Consider the following 23,981-nt stretch of genomic DNA (forward strand, 5'->3'; position numbering starts at 1 on the left):
TGAGCGACTTACTCCTCATTGAGGAAATCAAAGGCTTTGCTCTTGTCACTGGGGAGCTGCTGCAGGGTGGTGCTCCTCTTCTTAACTGACGGCTGAATCTGAGAGGTGGGTGCGTTGTACTTGACATTCACCGGGGCCTCGGACGCCGGCTTCTTGGCCGCTGCGCCCGATGAGCTGAACAAACGGCTGAAACTGCAAGTGTAAGGGTGGGGAAGTAGGAGGGGAACGGGGAAAGAAAGCACACAGACAAACGTATAGAGGGGTGGACACAAGCGGTAGCTCCAGTGGCAGAAGTAAGGTTCAACATTTAAGGGTACATTTTTTTTAAAAAGGTTCCGTTTCCCCATGCCAACACACCATGCAAGCTTTCACACCGGGAGCAGTCACATGCACTTCCCCATTGACCTTTGTCTTAAACAGCAAAGCACCAGAGCAGCTTTCATCCCAGAACGCTGGAGTGCGGGGTTATTAATGTACACTGATGAGGACGTTAGTCACCAACACAGAGCAAAACTGGACAAAAACACCCCCAACTGTACAATGAGAGCACACAGTACTCAGTAAACCTGACACTTATATACAGATACACTGTTCCAAATCAAACCAAATACTATAATCCTGCAGCTTCTTAAATAAAATAAAGGCTATAGTGAGTCTATCTTTATTAGTGTGTACATAAGAGCGACCAATCTATGTGCTTCCCTTCTATATCATGGCCCCGCCCCTTTTTAGGTGAAAATATCTGCTGTAATTTCACTGGCAGTAAACACAAGTTCTTCGCCAAGCCGATTAAATGAAATAATATACAATCCATTTTGTTAAAAAGACCCTATTATGCTCATTTAGAGTTTCATCGTTGTTTTTTGTGCCTCTAATTGAACATGTCTCTATGCCTTAATGTTCAAAAAGCTCTTTATTTTTCTCATACTGCCTGTGCTGCAGCACCTCATTTCACCCTCTGTCTGAAACCAGAGCCCAGTCTGCTGTGATTGGTCAGCTGGCCGGCTCTGATATGATTGATTAACTGCTTAGAGATGTCCCGCCCCTTAGCCTATCACGTACAATGTGTTGGAGTGCTAGACAATAAAAGCGCAAGTGTGACATAGTGATGTCATTGTGTTACGGAAGTAAATAAAGGAGTCCTATTGAGGCGTTTCAGGCAGGGGAGTGTGAGGGTGAGGAACATTTATATGCAGAAAAACCTATATAACACACTACAGGAAAGTGAAACCCTCAAAATAATAGCGTCCTTTAATCTACAATGAGTCCAATTTCTATGGCAATTCAGCAACTGCTACATGATTATAGTCAGTGAGATCGATGATAATCGCTGATAGATGGTCAAATAATTAAAAGCAATACGTGGAAAACAGGACCAATGATCCATCTCAATGGCCAGAGGTGTCATATCCTAAGATCTTTAAGAACCTCATTTATCCTGTAGGTGGTTTATATACACAGCACCACTGTTTGACATATGTCACTTTTTTCCCGTCATTATGTCCCATTATTTTGCTGCATTAACAGTGTGTGTTTCTCTAAGACATACAGGTAGTGAACAAACTGGCCCCATTGAAGTTGAAGTAAAGAAAACCTGATTTGTGTTTTTTTTGGTTGTCTGACAACTTATAAGCATGATGGAAATACTTTTTCTTGCTTGGCACAGATTCTTTGTTTTCACTGGAAAAAAAGGGGCAGGGCTAGTGCTGCTCATCTGTTCACTTGATTTTGAACATTGCTCCACCCATAGTCCTATATTCCCTCCCATCTCTGAGCAACCATCCCAACTCACCCCCTGCACACAGACACAACATCAGCAGGATAAAGAGGGACACACACACAAAAAGAGAGAGATGGTGGATTTATCAGATTTTGCTTCTCTTAAAACACGCCGCTGCCCTAATCCTGTTCCCGAAAAAACCTGCCCAAAATAACGTCCTCTTTCAAAACCAACCAATCCAAACTCATTCCTTACGAACCTCAACAAAGGAGAGCTGGGATAAGATCACAGAAATCCAGTTTTTCAAATGTAGTTCTTCAGGTGCATTCTTCGAACCTCAGTGCTCAAAAGCTTCTGATATTTACACCTTTCTTTAATTTAATAAAGACAAAAAGTCAAGTGGCTCAGATCTGATATCAGAGCTGCTGTTTCCTTCCTGGCTCTCCTCTGATAAGACTTTTGTCAAGATGAAAACCAGTCAAATAACACCTTTAGCATGTCAAAGATTTACCTACATCCTGGAGAACACAACCACACAACATGGAATACAAAAGAAAGTCAAAATGAAACAGAGAAATATTACTGTAGTCACGCTGTGGTTGGTGTTTGAGAGCTGAAGTGAGAAGAAAAGAGGGTCTTACAACTGCCAGAGGCTGGATTTCTTCTTCTCTGGAAGAGCGGGGTTCTCCTTTGAAGCCCTGAGAGAGAGATCACTGCATCAAACTGAATGCTTTAGACTGGGTGTTACGTCAGTTCCTCTATTTCTACTTTAAAGCATATTCAGACAGTTTTGTTTTTGCAGTAGCTTTTTGAATTTTCCCTTTGTAGAGGGTGTGTGGATTAAGGCTCGTATCAGGCAAATAAACTGGGGAATAGTATTTAATTGCAGTCATGATTGTAATATGCTCCATTTTATGGCAACAAAACAAAAACAAAATGATTCACTTTGTCTGGTTGATCTTGTGTTCCAGGCATGCTGTACTGCTTATAGTTGATGGTTCTGTCTAAAAAAGGAGTTGCAGCTTATTTCTTTATGCCGTTAATAAAACACCAAACATACGGAGAGCCTTGTACATAAACTGTACTGCGTGAACCACCTTCTGTTATACTACTCTATAAATTAGACTTATCATAATCTACCAATTTAACTTAGACCACATCTTTAGGTTCATTTTCCTTAAACTACGAATCTAAAGCATGAACTAAATGACAACTAAACATGAAAGATGTTTTCATTTGAATATAAAAAAAGGGACTTACCAGCACTTTAATATTACTACAATAACCAGCCATCTTCCGTGTACAGATGTTGTTGAACTACACTTTTCAATGTGATAATTATATGAATATCATGTAGCAGTAGGCAGCATACCACATATTTAATTATTTAAAATGGTCAGCTAAATGGAGGAAGGTACGTTTACTTTACTCTGATGAAGTGACCTACAGTATTGATGTAGCAACAACATGTGTGATCATGCATGAGGCAATCATATCAAACCATGGAGAGGACAAATGCAGAAAGTAATTACAATTTCATTTCACAATTGATGAGAAAAACTGCCAATGCTTTTTATCCAGATCTACAGTACTTCATCTGGTCTTACCGGATCATCTCGGTCCACCTGACAGCCTCCTGCAGCTCCATCAGCCTCTCCTTGTACTGGTTCCTCTCCATCAGGACTCTGGCCATCTCCACCCTGGTGAAGCGCTTCCTCTGGGCGGTAGGCACATCGCTCTGCTGCAAAAAGCATGAGCAGGAGACAACTCAACCATTATTCAATATATATACAGATTAGAAATAATGGCACATTGACCTTTTATTGAAAATATAATGTTCAATCGAAACCTCTATGAAGATTTTTAAAGGGCAACACTAACAGCCGTGGAAATGGTATTAACTGAAACGGTTGATTTGACCCATTAAAACCGGTTCAAGGTTTGTGTAGAATTCCTCAAGAACAAGTTGTATCACAACATATATCAACAGCTTACGTCATCCTCATTGTCATTCTTGACCTTCTGTTTGGACTCCTCAAGCTCTGCCCGAATCCTGCAAGCAAGACACAAAAAATAGTTCTTGATCAGCCACTTTAATGCAAAATATGAACTAAAATGTGGCACTTAGACTGGCGGGCTGGTACTTACTTCTTGATTTCCTCTTCTAATTCTTTGTTCTTGTTCTCCAGTTTGGTCTTGGCCTGAGTGACAGCCTCCAGCTCCCCCCGCAGAACCTCCTTCTCACAGGTCAGCTCATCCATCTGTGCTATGAGGTCATTTTTCGCCACGTTCAGAGCATTTCTGAAAACAAACACATACGTAAACAAACATGACCCACAAGGTGGCAGCACTGTTACAATGCTACAGAGGGGATCGCTCGTCATGTATAGCCATGGATGTGTACTAACCTACTTATTTGTCTTTATTTTTATTCTACTATAACTAAGGTGTGCTTTTCTTGAACATATTAATAGGTTAGCTTATTCTGTATCATCGCATGGCTTTCTTTTTGTTGAACAATTTGTTGTTTGAACAATGTAGATTTCCCGCTGTGGGACTAATAAAGGATTTTTGTTTTCATGTGTTCATAAATGAGCTCAATCTGCATCATTATCTAAATTAATATTTACAATGAAGTGTTATGTTGTCAACAGAAAAGATAGCAGCAAACCTAGGTAAGAAACACTGCTACTGAGGAGGGTCATAGTAGAGTGAATGGCAATAAACAGCTTTTGTTAGCTAAATGAGATAAATACAGAACTCCAAACAGGAAATGATATCCACACTGTAGGTGAATCTGTAGACGCCTCAAATTGATATGTCAGAATAACCGTCTGGAATATTATGCATGAACAAGGAACCATAACAACAAGCATTTATCAAATAAATCTGGAAAATAATGCTTTTATTTTGCATGTAACTTAACATGACAAATCTGACATGGTGATATAATTACTTTGGTGTTAAAAGTACTTTTTGCCAAAATATTTTTTGCTTTGAATCAAAAAAAAGAAAAGGTAATAAGTACTGACTTGGTCTCCAGCAGCTGTGTGTTCTCATGGATAAGATGTTCCACTTCCCGACCCATACCTGAAAATGATCAGTATAATGTGAATCCAGTGTTTTATTCAGTCATTCGCTCCATCAGGAAAGAGCTGTTTCTTGTGTCTACCCTACAAACTAAGATTCTCTCAGTCTTACCGAGAAAGCTGTAGTCTGTAAGTCATGAAAAAGATACAGTAAAGTAAGAGATGATTTAACAAGTACTCATTGAAACTGAAACTATACTATAGTTACTGCCCTACACAAAACTGTAGCAGTAGTCTGCACAACTATGAGACAAGGGAATAAAAACCGAGTCAAGGACACACACGATGATCATGAGAAGTCTTTGGGGAATTCGTTTATACACACCAGAAAACTCATCTGTAAGGAGGATAGCCCGACAGCAAAAGAAAACACAATTCAGAAATGAAATGATGAGTAAAGGAGAAATGATAACATCTAGGGAGGCTTCTTACCCAGCAGGTCGGCTCCTTCATCCATGTCAGCGATCAGGTCGTTCCCTGCAGACGACAGCTCCTCAAACAGAGAGTCCGTGTTGCGGTCAAACACCAGGTTCTCTATCCCACCTTTAGATGGTGTGCTGGTGGACAGATGAGAAGGGGAGGAAATGTGAAACGAGGCAGGAAGAAAATAATGATTATGAAAGTGAAAGATTCCTCATGTTGCAAGAATTATTTTGTAAAATAACGCCAGGCTTATACATCTGCATTCGTGTTAGTCAGCTATTTTTATTTTCTTTAAAGTATTAGTCCTGTTACATTTTCAAATGTTATTTGATTTAAGAGATATTGTATACAAGTTTTTATATTTTAAACTACAGTTTTGTCTTGATAATAATATTTCCTGACAGCCTTTTCTCAGGAAATAAACCCTGATATGAACACGACTTTTTCTTTGACCGCTATTTTTAACACTTGGTGTAGTCATCCTGAGTGGTTTTCTTTTTGTCCCATTTAATGACCAAAACCAACAATGATTTTTATTTAACTGTATTTATTTCTCTGTGAAATAGAGATCACATAAAATACATTCATTTGCCAGAAACCTTTTTCTTTTAAACATCAAGTGCATTTCTAATAATGTTTTATCTTTTTGTCTCCATCTATACCATTGCTGTAGCGATGTAAATGACCCCTCCCTCTGTAGGACAATAAAGGTATTCTGATGTTTAAAATATACTGAGACACTAACATTTCCAGTACTGTATGTTGCATGTTTTTATTGTTTCTATGTACTTGATGAAATTTTAGGATGACTAACAAAATCTTTCCACTGACTACTAATGAAAAATAGCCTCTTGGTTAACTCTGGCACACCTAAAGAAATGTTGATTAATGAGCACTGTCCCTGTTAAATAAATGAATAAATAAAATAACGTATTGGTAGCTTTGGTTGTTTACTTGAATGTGTTGATGAGAAAGAATATATAGACCTATGCCGTCACATCATTTAATCATTGTGCTCTAATGTCGTCATCAAACAAAAATGTCATTAAATTATACATTTAAAATATTTGTCACGTTAACTAAGTTACATTGTTTTAACCAACATCAGTTCTGAGCATAACTACACTTTTATTTATTTTTCTGTATTTAAATCTAAATGACAGTTTGTTTAAAAAACTCCTTTAGTTACAAAAAAAATGTTGCCAAAATGTATGCCAGATGCATTAACACAGACACCATTTCAAAAACAAAAAAGTTCCACAAGAGGGTGGAAAACTTCTTAATATTAGTTTACTGATGATAAAAAATCCAATAATAAGTCCTGTACCTGGTTCCTATGCAGCCTTCGAGGCCCATGTCCAGCTCTGGAGTGGACTCTATGATGGCCTGCACCTCAGATTTCTCCAGGTTCTCTGCTCCATCTAATACACCCAGCAGGGATTCAACACATCGGGATGAATGACACTCAAACTGAGGAGAGTTTAATGTTAAAAAGTGTATTAACAAAATAGACATGGTGTTTTAACTGCAGTACGTACCATCACCTTTGAGGGGGGTGGAGGCATCTTGCCCAGGCTGGCCCTGCTGTCCTTCCTGCACAGCTGCAATGTTCTTACTGCTCTCTGGTTTTCCTCTGCTCCTGTCCAGGTTCTTGTTGAGCCTATCTGAAACTTCATTTGACTCCATGGAAACATTGGAAGCAGCAGGGGACAGGGGTGTGCCAGAGGACACGGGACTCATTCCGCTAGACACTCCATCATGAGGAGACTTTTGTGTGTTAGACTGAGAGTTAGCACTGAGTGAAGATGTGTTTGATTTAGAGGCACCACCCTGAGACCCTTCACTTTGTGAGGAAATTCCAGTTTTGGAGACACCTCCCTGGTTGGTTGGAGTACGGGACTTGGAGCTGGAACCGGCCAATTCATCCTTCAGAAGGGAGAGGAGGTAAAGACGGAGTGGAGAAGAAAAGAGCGAGGCAAAACAAAAGGTATTTTTACTTCATGGCCGTGGCAATAAATGCAGATAATTTGCAGAACATTGATCCCAACAAAATAAAACAAACTGGGATCAAGGCAAAATATGTTCAAAAACCTCACTATATTTCCAAACTTGATTTAAATACATAAACACTTAATTAAGCATCAAAGTTGACATTGGCTTTGAAAACCGTAGCTTGACAAAACATTTTTAACTCATGGTCTACTAACTAACTTTTTATCCTGAGCTTTCAGCCATGACTTAAGTGGCATACTTCGGCCACATGACAACAGCAGGGACAATTTAATCATACGCTAAGGGAAAAGCCACTGAGTTATGATTCTCCAACATTTGAGGAACTGCAATAGCAAGTACATCTACATTCCTTCTGTTTAGATCAAATCAAGCCAAGAAGAGTAGATGTTATAACCAACTGTGTGCACCAGTGCACCTTGACATGCAGCTAAACACAAACCAATCACTAGCCAAACCACAACATGCAACCAGGGCATTCGATGTTCCACAAATCATATTGTTTTTGGCAATGAACAACCAGTAACAAAACGGTGGTTAAGTGTGAAAACAGTCTTAAGATAAGGATCTAAGGGCTCAGAGTTAGGGCAGGCATTACAAGTAGTAGCCACTGATCAATCTCAGTTAAGCCATGGCTCAGTTTCAATGACACATGAGGTAAAGCCAGAATGTTAGCCTCATTGTATTTAATCACACCAAGGCCAATTCCGTTAATCACTAAACTTGATATGTTCGGTAGATGCCAGGGTTAGAGTTCTCCATGAGTAACACACAGGTCTACCTGGTCCTTATCAGCCTCCTGAGCGGGAAAATTCTTCTGTGAACTTTCACCTTCTTCTCTGATTGGGGAGAACTGTTCCTCAAAGTGAGGGGTATTAAACACCTTGGTCATTAATATTACGTATAATAATATAGTTTTTCAAGCACAAAAAGGCAATATGTAACGTACTAATATATACAGAAATAACAGGACGTTTCAGGACCTTAAACAAACAGGAAGATCGAATTCATTCTAATCTGAATGTTATGGTGGCTAACAAGTGCTAAACTGCCCAAAACATTTCCAATAAAAAAACGTGCTGCAGTTTAAAAAAAGACGCAAATATCAAAATACATAAGGGTCAAAACACATGAAAATGAAGAAACATCTTGAGCAGGGGTTTCCAAACTTTTTTCACTGAGGGCCACATACAGAAAAAACATACGAAGGGCCGGGCCCCTCTCTAGAGGTGAGGTATATTGCCTCATAAGGTAAGATGTAGGTCAATTATGCTTGATACTTGAATATGCTTTAAGAAAAAAACACAGCCTACATCTCGTCTCTCCGTAGGGTTTGGATTAATGTGTTAGCAGCTCATTCCCTAAAACAGAAGTCTCAGCTTGCTTATAATAAGGGGAAATATGACGGTTATATTTCAATCTTTTTATGCAAATAAATTATTGGGATTTTTCTCATTTACTAAGAATTGTTGAAAAAATTAAGAAAAGCACCAATTTCGGGTGTGGGCCATATTCCATTATACTTTCTTAATTGGCTGAGGGCCGATTCAAAATGGACAAAGGGCCGCAGTATGTCCCGGGCCGTAGTTTGGGCACCCCTGATCTAGAGCATCTTCACAACACATGTGCAGCATTGAGAAAACATTCACAAACCTGACAAAACATGCGCAGCATTTACTAAAAAACACTCAAAAGTGATGCACACAGCTTAGTTTTTGCACCCATTTTAGTAACCGCTGCGCATGTTCGGTCCAGCTGGTGAACATGTTGCTTCATTTGCATGTGTTTTGACAAATTTGTGTTTTCATATTTGCATTGTTTTTGAATCTGCAGCAGGATTCTTCTAATGGAAATTAATCAGGCCGTGGTGAGCAATCGTAGAAGGCTTCCAAAACGATAAAGAAAGCTGTGTGGAAATCCTGAACTGAACACCACGAGTTTGCTTTTTGCTAAACAAAATCACCTGGTTGGTCAAGGCTGTATGAATGAAAGTGACCTTGATGTACAGTACCAATTAATCACTCTAAGGTTTCATCAGTTCAGCAGCTCTATGTGGCATGCAGCATTTCTAACCCTGTATTATTTTTGATCTGTTAATGCCATTGGCTTGAGTGCTATAAATAGGCCAGGGTATGACGGAAAAGAATCAATCAGCACAACAAGGCAGCAGATCCCTGGGTCACCTTGAACAGACAGAAGGGGGTTTAATACCACAAGCAGATATTGAATAAGATAGGTTCTCTAGCCCCTAGTTATGCTTTTAAAGACTTCGGTTGTCTGGGGACTTTCATCTTCCAACTTTCTTCTCTCTCTATCTGTAAGCACTCTGTCATCTCTATCTCTTTGCCTTTATCTCCAAAAAATGCTTTGGTCCTGCTTACTTTTGGCAGAACCCAGAAGATTTTTGACATGCACCTGGATCCATTTTATATTTAGACACATTCTTTTTTTAACATTTGGACTGTCTATGTTGTAAATGTATTTTCTTTGTAATTATGCACATGACACTGGCTGAACGTCTGTCCGTCCTGATGCTCTCTTTAAGGTTTCTTCCTTTCTGTTCCCCCCTATCAATCAAGGATTTTTTGGGGAAGTTTTTCCTTGTTACTGCGAGGGTCTAAGGACAGAGGGTGTCATATTCTGTACAAACTTTAAAGCCAACTAAAAACTTTGTGTAATTTGTGATATTGGGCTTTAAATAACATATTATTGATCGACTGACTCTAGTGTTACTGCAATTGCACTGAGCAGCCTCCTCTGCTGGTATGGCTTTTCACCAACCAGCAGAAACATGTTTGGGGGGGAAGAGGTTATTAACCGTAAATCTTTCTGTTATTTCCACTGAATGGGCTTTTTCCAAAAGGTACTGCTGTATATCTTAAAGGGTGTGTCTGAGTGTATAAATCATGGGAGAACGATGCACTCTAAAACTTAAACTGTACTCCAGGTTGAGGTTTTAAGAGAAGTGCTTGAATTGTAAACCACATTGGCTGACAGTTGTGATCAAATGAACCTACAATGTGTCCTGAACTCTACAGTCTCTCCGACCCTGCACTAGTGTAATAACAGCCGATGAATACCTATTAGGCAGTCATTAATATTCATGATGGCCTTGCCTGCAACATGGTTTCCTACAGCAACAATGTGAAGACACTCTGTCCTCTCCACCCTCCCTCGAGGTTAAAGGCAGGCCCCCGAATGGCACCACTTCCTCCGCTTGCTGGGCTTCAAGCCACTCCGTTACACACACACAAGCGGCTGCTAAATATTCTGGACACACTCAACAATCTTTTCTCCCTCAATAGAAATGTACTCTCTCTTTGGCATTGAGGGTGTTCCACAACCTTATTTAAATGAACTGGGGATGATGTCACTAGTCCCATCCGTGGGAAGCTCTATGAGCCAACCTGTGACAGTAACTAAACACTTTCTAACTGCTAACATAAAGCCCTGTTCCCTTACATTCATCAGAGTGTGTGTAGCTCTGCGTCATACCTGGAGGCTGGTGTTAGACTGCGGATGGCTCAGGTTGTTGAATCTCCATGGTTCTGAGGGGGTTTCAACAGGTTCCTTGTGTAGATCAGGGGTCACACCATCAGTTCCGGGAAGTTGGAATATGCCCATGGAGATGGGACGCTCCTTTCTGGATATCAAGACAATAGAAGGATTGATCAGAAATGGAACACCGCAAATATGAAAGAAAGATATACACAAATGTCTGTAAGACCTGTTGGTAAAGTCTTTCAAACATTGTTAGAATAAAAAGCAAACAGGACTTAGCCTCTTATGCAGCTCTATGAGGCTATAATTAGGAACAGCAGTGCTGAATGCTGATATCACCATGCTAACAAGCTCTTAATGGTAACCATCGCATTTAGCGCTAATAAGCACTAAATACAAAGTATAAGAGCCATCATGTTTGGGAATAAAAGTGTCCTTGAAACAAAATAAATGAACTTTTTTCATATAGTTTTCATACATTTTAGAAGCAGAAATTGTACCTGAAAATATATTTGTCTAATCCCCAAGTTTTATATTGGACAAATGAAAAATATGGTCTGTGAATTATGTTGCAATCAATCGAAAAACAGTAGACATATTTCTGTCTGGACCAAAGTGTACCATAAAGAATCCTTTGGAAGTAAGGGAGACCTCAACCAAGAGAAGCAGTCCCCTCAGCAGCAAGGTGCGAGAACATTATCAAGTGATTTATATTGTGAAATAAGAAGAGGCAGGTATAGGATACATTTTATAATATATAAAACCGTTGGACAGTTTCTCATTAGTCTGAATGTTTTCACCCTCTCTTCATGTTGTGATGACATTGCTACAGAGAGAGTGACCCTTGGTAGAAAAAGCTAGGGTGAAGTGATAAATAAAGTCTGGTGCCAACTCTCCTTTAAGATCCTGTTCTTCACTGAGCCTGAAGTAACACTTACTTATTCTGTTCTGCTCAGATAAACAGGCAAGTAGTTAATGTTTGCAATGGCAGCACGTCTAATGACTTAGACAAAACAACATTAATTGTGTGTGTATGAGTAAAGACTTCACAGAGAGGTGTTGCATCATCTTGGGATAGTTTGGCATTGAAGTGCTAGGAATAGAAAGAAAGCTGCCTCATAAAGTCCATTACCTCCCATCTATTAGCTCAGGCAATAACATAAATCCAGTTGCAGTATCCAGTGTTATTAAAGGACGTCAGCTGAGAGATATATCAGCATGAACACATATATGTTACCATCTCCATCTCCTATAATAAAACTTAACAGCCCGCTTTAGCATGGAGGTGACTAATTCACAACAACTCTGAGCACTGAACGCCCAATAATATTCAATAATGCATTATGATCGCATTCAGGTAAAAATAGTGCACCCTCCACTGCATCACACCAGGTAAACACCAGCCGCTACTCTCACTCCAGTGGCTTGGTATGAAGTGAATATCGGACAGTGGAGCAGAACAATGGCTGCCAGTGAAAAGAGCAGCCGGCAGGCAGCGGCCAAAAAACAATGGACACACCACCATATTGAGACGGAGAGGTCACATGCAGGCCACTGATAGCGACCAATGCAGCCTTTTGTTATTTGAACTGAGGGCTGGAAAATCATCCAGTTACCATTTTATCTTGAACAAGATAAAGTTAATTTAATGATGAGAATAGTCATTAACAACTATTAACTCTAGCGAATGCGATGTAGTCTTTCAGATAGGGCTACTTTTAGAGTGCAGTCTCATGCTGTCTAGAACACACCCACATGGCAGCGACAACGTGGCTACAAACAGGAAGAGGCTACAGAGACGGCAGAGAAGATACATTCATTTAGCATATAAAGATAGATACACACATAGAGGTTCTACCTGCTTGCTCTGGGTAAGGAGGGTAAAGAAGGCAGGGCAGGTAAGCCGCCGGTAGAGACAGAGTAGTGAACGAGCAGCAGCACTGACAGAGACACCAGCACAGCAGAGTTGATAACCACCGCTCCCCCTACAAAGCCAAAAACAAACAGCAGCATACACCCGGGGCTCATGGCCCCCCCAGATCATGGCCCAGTGCCTTAACAGGGAACAGGAGGTTCAGACGGTGATGGCAAATGAGGAAGGTCACTGAAGCACCAAATCCAGCCTGGGAGGATAGCCACTGTGAGTCGCTCTCCAGCGGAGGTCAGAGATGATGTATCCTTCTGGCTCCGTACACTGCAGCACAGCAGTGAGGCAGCAGTCACAACAACAGGAATGCTTGAGGTTTCGGCAGCAGTGATTGACTATCAGAGCAGGAACACACAGCGCAGAGCAGTAAACTGTCCACAGAGAGCAGGGAGAGGCAGGCAGCAGCAGCTCCTCTCCTCCACTGTCCTCCTCTAGCAGGGGCTCCTTCCTCCTTCACTCTTCCGATCCTCTACTGAGATACGACACAGCTGCCGCCGTGCAGTCTGGAACACTCTGATGCTCTACCACCCTCACTCTGATGGCACCCCCCCCACCCCTCCCTCCCTCCCTGTCTCCCTGTCTCCCTCTCTCTTTTGGGTGCTGAGGCAGCTTGTTTCGTATGCCTCTTCTCAGGCTGCTTATTGGCTGCCAAAACAGGGAGACTGATCTAAAATGTTGGGTGTGTGTGTGTGTGTGTGTGTGTGTGTGTGTGTGTGTGTGTGTGTGTGTGTGTGTGTGTGTGTGTGTGTGTGTGTGTGTGTGTGTGTGTGTGTGTGTGTGTGTGTGTGTGTGTGTGTGTGTGAACTGGTGGGATGTTTAAGGGCTAGGAAATAAACGTGGCCCTCGCTACAGTGTTAACCACTATTCACACCTCTGTTAGGTTTTAAAGTTTAATAAACGCAGTAAATCACAGGGAATGTTAAGAGTACAAACTAACAGAAATGCCACAATGAAAGAAAGTTTGCAACTACTTCTATCAGTTGCTTTACAAGTTGAATGGGTATCATCCAACAGGATTATTGCACTCTTGTCTGTCTGCTCACAGCTCTGTGGGGCTGTACTTGAGCTAAATGCCAATGCTAACAAGCTAATGATTAGCAGGTATCATTTAAGTTTAGCATGTAAGCGTGCTAGTATTTACTGATTAGCACTAAATGCAAAGTCCTTAGTTGACCTAGTGTCTCTAGCTTTGCTGGAATTACATCATAAAGTTTGAGAAAATGTTAAAAGTTTCCTGATGATGGCGCTAGAGGGAGAGTAAATCAATGAGCAAAGTTATTGCAATTAATGCATAAGTGAATGTGAATATAGGTTCGATTTTGTGGCTGTACATCGAAAAATCATCAAGACCCCATCGCATGGTTAATATGGGAGACTGATGTGTAAAGAGACCAAACCTCATGGTGCTGTGGAGGGGATTCTCTGCTTGTAAAGATAGATGGTTACATTATTTCTACAGATTCTGAAAAATCACAGAGGGAAACAAATCAAACAGAGTGAATACTATTGCTGACAGTATATCCACATAAATACGCATTGACAATAAAACAAATAGCCTTTTTTAATATAATAATAATAATAATAATAATAACTGATAGTGGGTCTGCTGAGCTCCTGGCCCATGCAGGAGGCATAATCTGCTCCACATGTGAGCAATCAACCACAGAGCTCCTCAGGCCACCGCAGGATTACTGCAGATGACGGTCAACCTACAGCTCGGATCCACAGTATCCTCTATCTGTCCCACTCAACTCCAGTTTCATTTGTTTCAGAAGTTTATAATGAAGGTTTATCTTCGATAATTTGTCTTTTCATTACCATTTCATCCCAAAATCCCAAAAGATTTCACAGTGGTTAAAACACTGCTACAGTGGATATTTGTTTGTTCCAATACAGGGTTGCTGTCTAAAGAAATTGAACAGACACAAAATACACATTGTTAGGTTCCAATTTGTAGTTTGTGCCTCTACTGGGACATGTCTCCATGCTTTAATGTTCAAAAAGCTCTTTATTTCTCCCTCTTTTCACCCTCTGTCTGAAACCAGAGCCCAGTCTGCTCTGATTGGTAAGCTGCCAGCTGTGTTGTGATTCACCCACTGCCTAGAGATGTTCCACCCCTTAGTAAAACACATACATGGACACATGGAATATAAGTGTTGGAGCGCTAGCAAATAGAACCGTGTGTTACATAGCGATGTCATTATGTAACGGAAGTAATCAAAGGAGTGCTTTGGGGGCGTTTCAGGCAGGTGGGGCGAGGGTGGGAGAGAGACTCCCCCTGGGCGAAACACAGGGATTTTAGCAGACCATTTGCATGCACTAAAACCTATATATAAAACACAATACAGGAAAGGGAAATATCAGAGAAGCATTACAGGGCCTCTCTAAGAAGGAACAAACAGTATGTAATGAGTATGGTGAGCCGTCTCACCGTGTTCTAGCTGATGTCCCTGTGTCCGAGGGCTCTGCCTGTGCGGCTGCATGCTGGTGTTTGGTTCGCTCGAGGTGCTCCATGTAGCTGTGGATCATCTGGAAGGAATAAGGCACACAGAGAGTCGTGGAATAAGCTACAATTCTCGAAAAGTCTCGATAAACATAATATGTATATGCATACGTTCAACATTTGTAAACTCAGAAAAATACTTTGCAAATATAAAATTGATCTGCAAATATACAAATTTCACTGATAAAAAAACTTGTGGATACATTGATGACAATTGATTAACTTTAAATATTTAAAAACATTTGCTGATATCTTTCTAATATTTCAACGTTTGATTTGTGATTCCTGCATTCATGAATCAAGTTTTATTGGGGGATCAAAAAGGCATTTGTGGATTTTAATTCTCTGTTTTGCACCACACACACACTGAGTTTTCAGACATATGCGATGGCCGTGGTTTACACGTTTCAAAGTAAGAGCAGTACAGAATGTATGCTGTTCATTTTGTTATGTTTACATGTTTTATGCTGTATTAAAATCCAAAGAACCTGTACAAAACGAGGATTGCAAAATGACAGTGTTGCTACCGAACTACAGCATGTGATTATCAAACTTCACTGAAATGACTTTAAAACATTCATGGTCACTCACACATGAAGAACGTGTCCACACTCAGCTGTGACAGACAGACGCACAATATGGGATGTAGATTTGCAGCATGCAGGTGACAGCTTTTACTGGACCTTCTGCTTTTCTATTCAACGTTATTCAGATCAGCAGTTGGCCGAGAGGTTTTAGAGCAGCTGTTAGTGATGCATCATTTATAAGAGAACTAGGCTGACTAGTGACTCAACCAAAACATTATTCCTGTTTGGATTCTTCATGTTTTAATCATATTAAATGATTGACACACCTTTCTGCTTAACCAAAAGTGCGTATAATTACATTATTATGGAGAGTCACAGGTGGAGGCTACAAATCACTTCTTTTTTCCTGCACTAGTATCATTTGTTATTGTTGTTGTTATTGTTTGCTATATTTTTGCTGTTTGTATTTTAAATTGTGCAAAACAACAAAATACAGATACAAAAATGTGCGCATGCTAGACATAGCTTATCATATGTACAGATTATCAAGCTAGATATGACATAACCAAACACGCGTCTTTATCCCAGGCAGACGTACCTCAGTGTGTCTCTGATGAAGCGTGTTGTACTCCTTCTTGAGCTCTGCTTCTCTCTCGTCATACCTGATAACTGGAAGGAGAGAAAAAATACAATGACTTGAAACACACCATAAGATAGCAACAAGGATCTTAATAACAACAACAATAGTTAAATAAATAACAAGTACAGATCAAACTGCCACACTGACAAAATGTGTCTTCGATTCTGGGGTACTGTGTGTGTGTGTTGGAGTAGTTGGTGCAATAACATCTCAGAACCAGAGGAGGGCCACCATGCATCAGCAAACCTCTCCTGAACTACACCAAGGACAGCGTCTGTGATAACGTTATCTCAGCTCTCTGAAGCAGGGACCATGATATCACACTAATTAAACAATCATCCTGATAGTAAATCTGAATCAATCACCCAACTCCATCAACAGCTGATATGAACATTCAACTCATTTAAAGCCGAGCAGAATGACCTAGCAGGTTTTTGCCTTTAGCAAAAGTTTTGTTTTAATGGATGTTGTTTTAGGCTTCACAATCTGGAAAGAAAAACTAATTCCATCTATTTCGACTGATATTGCAATTGATTCACAACATTGGAGGGAATTAAACAAAGATATTTTATGAAGTCTATAGAATACAACTTTTAGGGCCAGCAGTTCGACACAATAATTTCTATATTCAGAATAAAATGTACACGTATTTTGCTTGCAACAAATATTGCCCTTCCCGAAATTTGAATATTACAGCTGTGCCTAGCCTATATTGCAATTACCACTAAAAGAGGCCCCTATCATGCTTTTGGGGGGATTTCCCTTTCCTGTAATGTGTTAAATAGGTTTGTGTGCATGTAAATGGTCGGCTAAAATCCCTGTGTTCCCTCCAGGAGAATTTTCTCTCCCAAACACTCGCCCTTTCGCATTTCCCCACCTTGGAGTCCTTTGTTTAGTTCCATAACACAATGACATCACTATGTAACAATTGCGTGTAACATTTCCCACACATCTCATAGCGGACCAAGACCCCTTTTTAACATTAAAGCATGTAAACATAGTACAGTAGAGGCACAAAATACAAATATGAGCCTGAAAATGAGCCTCTTTAAATACCGATTAATTGTGCAGTCCCATTTTGTAATGATACAATTCCAAATAACCTTAATATAATCACTGGAAATAGTGGAGAATAGTTCGTTTTTAATAACTACACATTTCCTGTTTACAATTTTAAACAAAAAAAGGTCATTAAGAATACACACACTTATCTTATAGTAACAATCAGCCTCAGAGGTAATCCATCTGTGGCGCTAAGGTGAGGTCAGCTTCTAGTCAGAACAGCCCCACAGCTTTCCTGCATTTCAAGATGCCAGCCAAGTGAAATGCCCTTTAACCAAAAGCTGACTGTGGCACCCTAAAGTCACTTACCAATCTGTACAAGTAGCCCTAAAGAGTGCCTGCTGTGAGCCGTCACAACGTATTCACATGGCCTGTCATGCTTCATGCTTTGCAGCACACTTCAGAAATATCATTTTTTCCAGGTGTTTAACATGGCTCATGTACTTTATTTAGAAAAAACACCTGCCTAATCAACGAAGTACAACAGTTCCGCAGTGAGCAGCTGCATGGAGGGATGTAAACAGTGATTCAGTGTGCCGATGAGAGGGCTGAAAGAGGAACTAGCGCTTGAGGAGTGGAGCAGAAATAACCCGGTTAAACACAGAGGTATGAGGTAATGGAAGTGATGCTGATAGAATGTCCCACATGAAAAGCTTCCACATGTCTTGTTTTAAGACCCGATTCATCTCATTCATGTCCAAGTTAAATAAGTATATCCAATAAAAAAAGTGTGTGTGTGTGTGTGTGTGTGTGTGTGTGTGTGTGTGTGTGTGTGTGTGTGTGTGTGTGTGTGTGTGTGTGTGTGTGTGTGTGTGTGTGTGTATGTGTGTGTGTGTGTGAGTGTGTGTGAGTGTGTGTGTATGTGTGTATGTGTGTATGTGTGTGTGTGGTGTTCCACTGACATCCTCAAACCCACAGTAGTGTTCTTAGTCACAGTGCTGCCAATCTGCTCCACATTAAACTCACAAACGCAAAAAGGGAAGTGATACATTGAAAGAAATAAAAACAAATTTACTGACGGCTCTTTCATTTTCCCCTAAGAATGAATGACGCATATTTTACGACCCTGCGCTGGAACTAACAAGCGGTCTCAAGTGTCAACAGTGCAGTCATGCACTCATCATGAGGGTTTTATTTTCATGATCTAAAAACATACCTGAAGACTTGTACTTCAATATATTTCATATTTAAATGTCTCAGTCTTAGATCACTCACTCTTTAAATGAGTGTTTTAGGCAAATTATTATCTGAAAACACTGAACGTTACGAAGAAAGAAGGGTTTTCTAGAGTAAAAACAAGAACTCCCTGAGTCTACTTCAAACTGTGCCTCTCTTATACGTGCTGATTATTATATTACAGCTCGTTTAGCAGACATGGCAGTTGGCAGGCAACCCTCATGTTAACCTGTGTTAGTCACCTTAATGAGGCAGGGACATGGGAGTCCAGCCCTGTGGCACATCAGGCGAACACACAGTCACAAGACCTGCACAATGTCGATGCTGCTCACAGGGTCTCTGGCTTGAGTGTGTGTGACTTTCCAAGAATAGAAGCAGTACAGTAAAACATGTGTGTGCGTGTGTGTGTGTGTGTGTGTGTGTGTGTGTGTGTGTGTGTGTGTGTGTGTGTGTGTGTGTGTGTGTGTGTGTGTGTGTGTGTGTGTGTGTGTGTGAACTTACTCTGATCTGCATAGTTTTTTGTTTTTCGCTCGAGCTGACGCGAGTGTGACTCCAGCATCACCAGCCGACTCTGGAGATCTTTCTTCTCTCCGTCCTGGGAGTCTTCTAAGGCGATGTACCGCTGCAGATGAGGGAAAGAATAACAATAGGAGTTATTATCAAAGCCCTGACATTCTAATGAGAACTGTGAACCCCTGGTTAAGTAATGATGGGATGATTGGTTTATGGCAGTGACAGGAATATCACAGATGTCCGCTGAGCCCTGAAGGACCTTCTAATCATCCCCGTCTATTACAAGAGTTGGGGCTCAAAGAGAGAAACTGGGTGTAAAACTTGAAAAACTCATTTCAAACCATGTCAAAAAGTTTAGAACCTAGGGGTTGTATTTGATTCTGAACGTTGTTTTGGAACAAGAATATAGAGCCACTACATCTAACTCAGCTGACGACTATTAACGAGGACCAGAAATAGCACAATTTCACCCCAATCACACCAGTTTTTGTTGATTTTTTAAAGCTTTTAATGGTCTTGGTCCTAGCTATTTATCCAATTTCCTTTTAAGCCATGAACTCTCAATAACCCTCATGTCTGCTGCTATTGGCTTTTAATAATGCCTAAAGCTAAAACAAATGCCCAAGGTAAGGCATCCTTTTCTAATTAGGACCCATGATTGTAGAATAGCTTCCAGGGGACTTGTTGGTGGCGAGAATATTTTAGAAGCCACTTCAAGACCCACCTTTCTAATTTGGCTTTTAATTGAATTGTATTTATTCTTGCTTTTACCAGTCCTGTCTTTATTGAATTATCAGTTTAAAGGTCGCCTATTATGCAAAATGCACTTTTGATGTCTTTTATACATAACTATGTGTCCCCGGTGTGTAAGGAGACTCACAAAGTGTCAGAAAATACAACCCCCTCTCTTTTCCTCCTTACCCACATCCCTAAAAACGGGGATACAAACGAGCTGATCCAGATTTGCTGTCAATATGACGAAATAACCGAAATGTGGGCTGGCTTTACATTGAACTCCTGGCAACGTCCCGCCCATGTGACACATTGCAACCCATCATCCCCCATATAGTCGCGAGCTGCATCCCCTCCGCAGCAGCTCAGTGTGTCTGTGTATTCAGCAGGATGTCTGCAGGAGGGACTTAAGAGTTGTTGTATATATAATACATATCATTTCACTGTTCCAGTGGTAAACACTGAGAAGAGTTTCAGAAATAATGCTGGATGTGGTTTGGAACATAATAAGGCGTTTAATCACGGCAGCGTTTAGCTGAGTTTCTCTGTTAGAAACTTCTCCACAGAGATGCATGCGCTCCAAAGGGGCGTGGCCAGCTTCAGCTCAGCTCAAATTTAAAGCTACAGTCACAGAATCAGCATTCAAGAGCAGGGCTGAAATAGAGGGGGATGAGGCATGCTACATGGGTGATCTGTTTGGTATTTTGAGAAAAAACACTTCACAGACATGTTGGTATCGATATGGCCCTACAATATATTGTTCAAATATAGCATAATAGGAGACCTTTAAAGGTTGCTCTTTTATGTAGGGGGGGAAGGGTAGTGGTACTCTCTTTGTTTTGCCTACTGTGTACAAAATTAAATAAGCTTGATTGATAGATTTTAAACCGTGTGTGTGTGTGTGTGTGTGTGTGTGTGTGTGTGTGTGTGTGTGTGTGTGTGTGTGTGTGTGTGTGTGTGTGTGTGTGTGTGTGTGTGTGTGTGTGTGTGTGTGTGTGTGTGTGTGTGTTTGATCAGGACCATCTCACGCTATCAGTGTTGACAGCAGTGGAACATTCGGACCGACAGTATCGGTCTTCTCTCCATTGTGAATGTCCTCTAACCTCTCAGCGCAACAGGTGCGCAGCGCCAGCTTCTAAAACCAGAAATCTAACAGCCTTTGTGTGTGTTTTTGTGTGTGTACAGACACAGTTTCCTGGGCGAGTTAGTAACAGTTGCTTTCAGTGTCAAGGTTGTTTTTCCGATCTTCACAGCAGCTGTTAGTAACCCCAGTCCTTCTCTCCGGGGATCAGGGACAACACTGCGACTGTTTTCATTTCATGAGAAACTGGATCACATTAACACCCACATGTAGAATAAATCATCAGGATCTACATAATGTTTCTACACTTACTCCTACGATCAGGCATCCCAACCTGTCCTGAAATTGTGTTTATGTAGAGTAAACTGTTAGTCCTGGTTGGCCATTAGCACTTTGTTTGTGAATAAATTCATCTGGATGAAACTTTAATGAGCTCTGACGAAGATTAAGAAAAACTAGACCAGAGTTAATGCAGAGGGATCTTCTCTGACACACAAAAACCTGAAAATGATCATAATATGTCCCCTCTAATGATCAAAGTAACTGTGAATTGATGACATTGTTTTGTACGCCGACGCAAAAGTCATCATTGTCCTTGTGCTCTTAAGGAAAAGCTGATCAGATTTGTAAAATTGGATTTTAATTACCGCGGAAAATAATGTCTTTGGGAAAATAAAACATGATGCTGGCAAGATAATCATTTTAAATTATTACCAATTTTGTAATGTTTGAAGTGTAAATGCATTTGCCAGAAATAAAAAGTTACCGTTAGGCTGTAAACAAATAAGGCATGATTGCATTACTTCAGATCGCCACTACTAAAGGTGCAAAGTCTCATTTCGGTCTCATATAGCCAAATCCTGTTCAAAATGTCGTTGACTTTGAGACGAAAGAACCAGAAGAGGACATTTTCAACTAATTATCGGGTTTGTGATTCTTTAAGATTCCTAAAGCACTTACAACCAACAAATCTAAAAATAACAATTATTCTCTTGTTGTTGCTTTTTCAGAAGGTTGGTTTTGTCCCTGCTATTGATGCATCAGCTGATCAGGTGTCTGGTGACAGAAAAAGACGGTGCATCGGTAAACATGCAGTCTTGTGATGCGGGTGCTCGCTTTGGATAAGGAGCCCTGTAGTCGGGCCCTGAGCAAAAGGATGGATATCATCTGAAAGGAGATGAGGATCACCTGAGCTCCCCGTTACAAACAGCCTCTTCTTCACACGCTCAGCTCCTTGAGAGTGGAGGTGTTAAACAAAGGGGTTTCTTCAAGATGCTTTTGTGAACCGTCTGAAGCTCTAGCATTTTTTTTATAATAAAAAAACAAAAACCCAATTCAGTCATTGATGGGCTCATATGTTTTCCTCTGCCGTTTGCTTCTCAACACTCAGCCTTTGGTTCTCAAAGTTCTTTTAGTGTGGAGACCTTTATTTAAAATTAATTACCTGGGAATGTGATGTCTATCAAATACCTACAATATTTTTATTCTAACATTTCTGCTCTTTTTGAGTGACGAGGTTATGTGGGGCTTGAGGGAAAGAGACCTACCGAGGGCCCAGTTGGGTCTGGAACAACAAGGGAGCATCTTAAGTACAGAAGTATTTGTAGTAATCTACCATTTCACATGTAAATCTACTAAGAGCATTAATAGCACTGGGCTAGACTACAGACGGTAGGTTTCATAGTGGGGTGTGCCCCTTAATCTGCGATTGCACAATAACAACACGAAGATCAGCTAAACGGTTACAAGCCTTAGTTTGTCATCATTTTAAACTGCTGGATTTGAAGAAAACAGGTTTCTTCTCATTAGAATTACACAAATTACAACTGTTAACAGTAGCCGACTATGGATGACACATGCAGACAAGACACTCCTATTGTATCAATAATTCAGACCTCCCAACATCTTCCTCTCCTGAACTGCTGCTCATCATATGACCGAGGAGGAGGGCTTGTGCATATGACAGCGCTCCAGAGAATGAGTGTTCCAGCGCTTTTACGTGCACTCTCCCCCCCTACGCTGTTTGTATAATGCTCCCTTTGTCGCCGAGAGCCAACAACACACACACAGCACATGTGGCTCCGGCACAAGTGCGTGCACACCCACACAGACAGGGCTCCACTGTATTGGCACTCAATTGCCATTGGGTGGAATTAACTCCTTTCGGTGTGTTTGGCTGTGTGTTGTCTTGGCCGTCAAATGGAATTAACTGAAGCACTAATGAACTGTTCCAAAGTTAATAATATTGAGGTTACAACCCATGCAGGCCTTTTTGGCAAGAAAAAAAGCCTTTCAATGAAAGCTGGAGGCAATCAAGTGATTTAGAATATGTGCATAGCCATAGGCTGGGCATATTTTCCAGACACACGCAGCTGCTGATAAACCTGCTGACTGTTGCGGTTGAATTAGAACAAAAGTTTCTACGGACATGCGACAGCTTAGTGAGACTTAGGAGAAGTGTTGCTATAAGCTAAATGTTAACGTAAAACAACATGCTCACAGTGAAGGCTGTTGGCATACACTGTTTGTAGTTATACCTACGAAAAGTAATGCGTAATACGAAAAATACCCCACGTAATCAATTCGTATGGAACCAATGTAACTGTTAGCCAGGATATAAGGCATAGTATAAAGCGCCACAAAGTCCATGCAGGAAGGAGGTTGTGGTGGACAGCTGGGTCCAAAAGCAATGTTGACACGTGTTCTGTATTTCAAGTAACTCTAACATAAATGCAATATTTTCCAAAACAGTAACAAGTGGTTTTGTTACCTTAACAGGTCTGCATAGCAAGGACTCAAAGGGCAAACCCATCACCCTTTTTTTCTGGACATTCGTAGGAAAACTGAACTTCAGTTATTCTATCACTTTCAGCATTCCATGCATAATTTAGCTTATTGTGTTTATATTCTATTCACTATTTTAATCTAATTTAAACTACTCTGTTTCCTTTTGCACTACTATTTAGTTTTATTTGATTATTATTTTGTCTTATCCTTTTAGAATACGTTGCACTGTTGGAGATGGTTGTTGCCCTAACTATACTGTAGCTGCTGTGCACAGGATAATAAAAGCCCTT

At 40.6% G+C, this 23,981-nt stretch overlaps 1 protein-coding gene across 8 annotated transcripts in view; it reads right to left on the reverse strand.

Annotated features, from left to right (window-relative positions):
• spag9b (sperm associated antigen 9b) overlaps positions 1–23,981 on the reverse strand; it is a 41,479-nt gene that overhangs the window by 11,266 nt on the left and 6,232 nt on the right. For 5 of the 8 annotated variants that reach the window (XM_063892769.1, XM_063892768.1, XM_063892774.1 and 2 more), the window contains 13 exons: positions 19,080–19,200; positions 16,299–16,369; positions 15,102–15,199; positions 10,738–10,885; positions 6,771–7,158; positions 6,560–6,653; positions 5,242–5,366; positions 4,753–4,810; positions 3,869–4,021; positions 3,716–3,773; positions 3,328–3,461; positions 2,362–2,418; positions 13–192 (listed from right to left, as the gene is read on the reverse strand). In XM_063892769.1, coding sequence (XP_063748839.1) covers positions 13–192; positions 2,362–2,418; positions 3,328–3,461; positions 3,716–3,773; positions 3,869–4,021; positions 4,753–4,810; positions 5,242–5,366; positions 6,560–6,653; positions 6,771–7,158; positions 10,738–10,885; positions 15,102–15,199; positions 16,299–16,369; positions 19,080–19,200 — 1,685 coding nt within the window. Of the gene's footprint in view, positions 1–12; positions 193–2,361; positions 2,419–3,327; positions 3,462–3,715; positions 3,774–3,868; positions 4,022–4,752; positions 4,811–5,241; positions 5,367–6,559; positions 6,654–6,770; positions 7,159–10,737; positions 10,886–15,101; positions 15,200–16,298; positions 16,370–17,547; positions 17,735–19,079; positions 19,201–23,981 lie in introns of those variants that run through there. The other 3 variants (XM_063892772.1, XM_063892770.1, XM_063892775.1) reach the window with 3 other exon arrangements.

This window comes from Eleginops maclovinus, chromosome 10 (assembly GCF_036324505.1).
Source record: "Eleginops maclovinus isolate JMC-PN-2008 ecotype Puerto Natales chromosome 10, JC_Emac_rtc_rv5, whole genome shotgun sequence".
Lineage (NCBI taxonomy): Eukaryota > Metazoa > Chordata > Actinopteri > Perciformes > Eleginopidae > Eleginops > Eleginops maclovinus.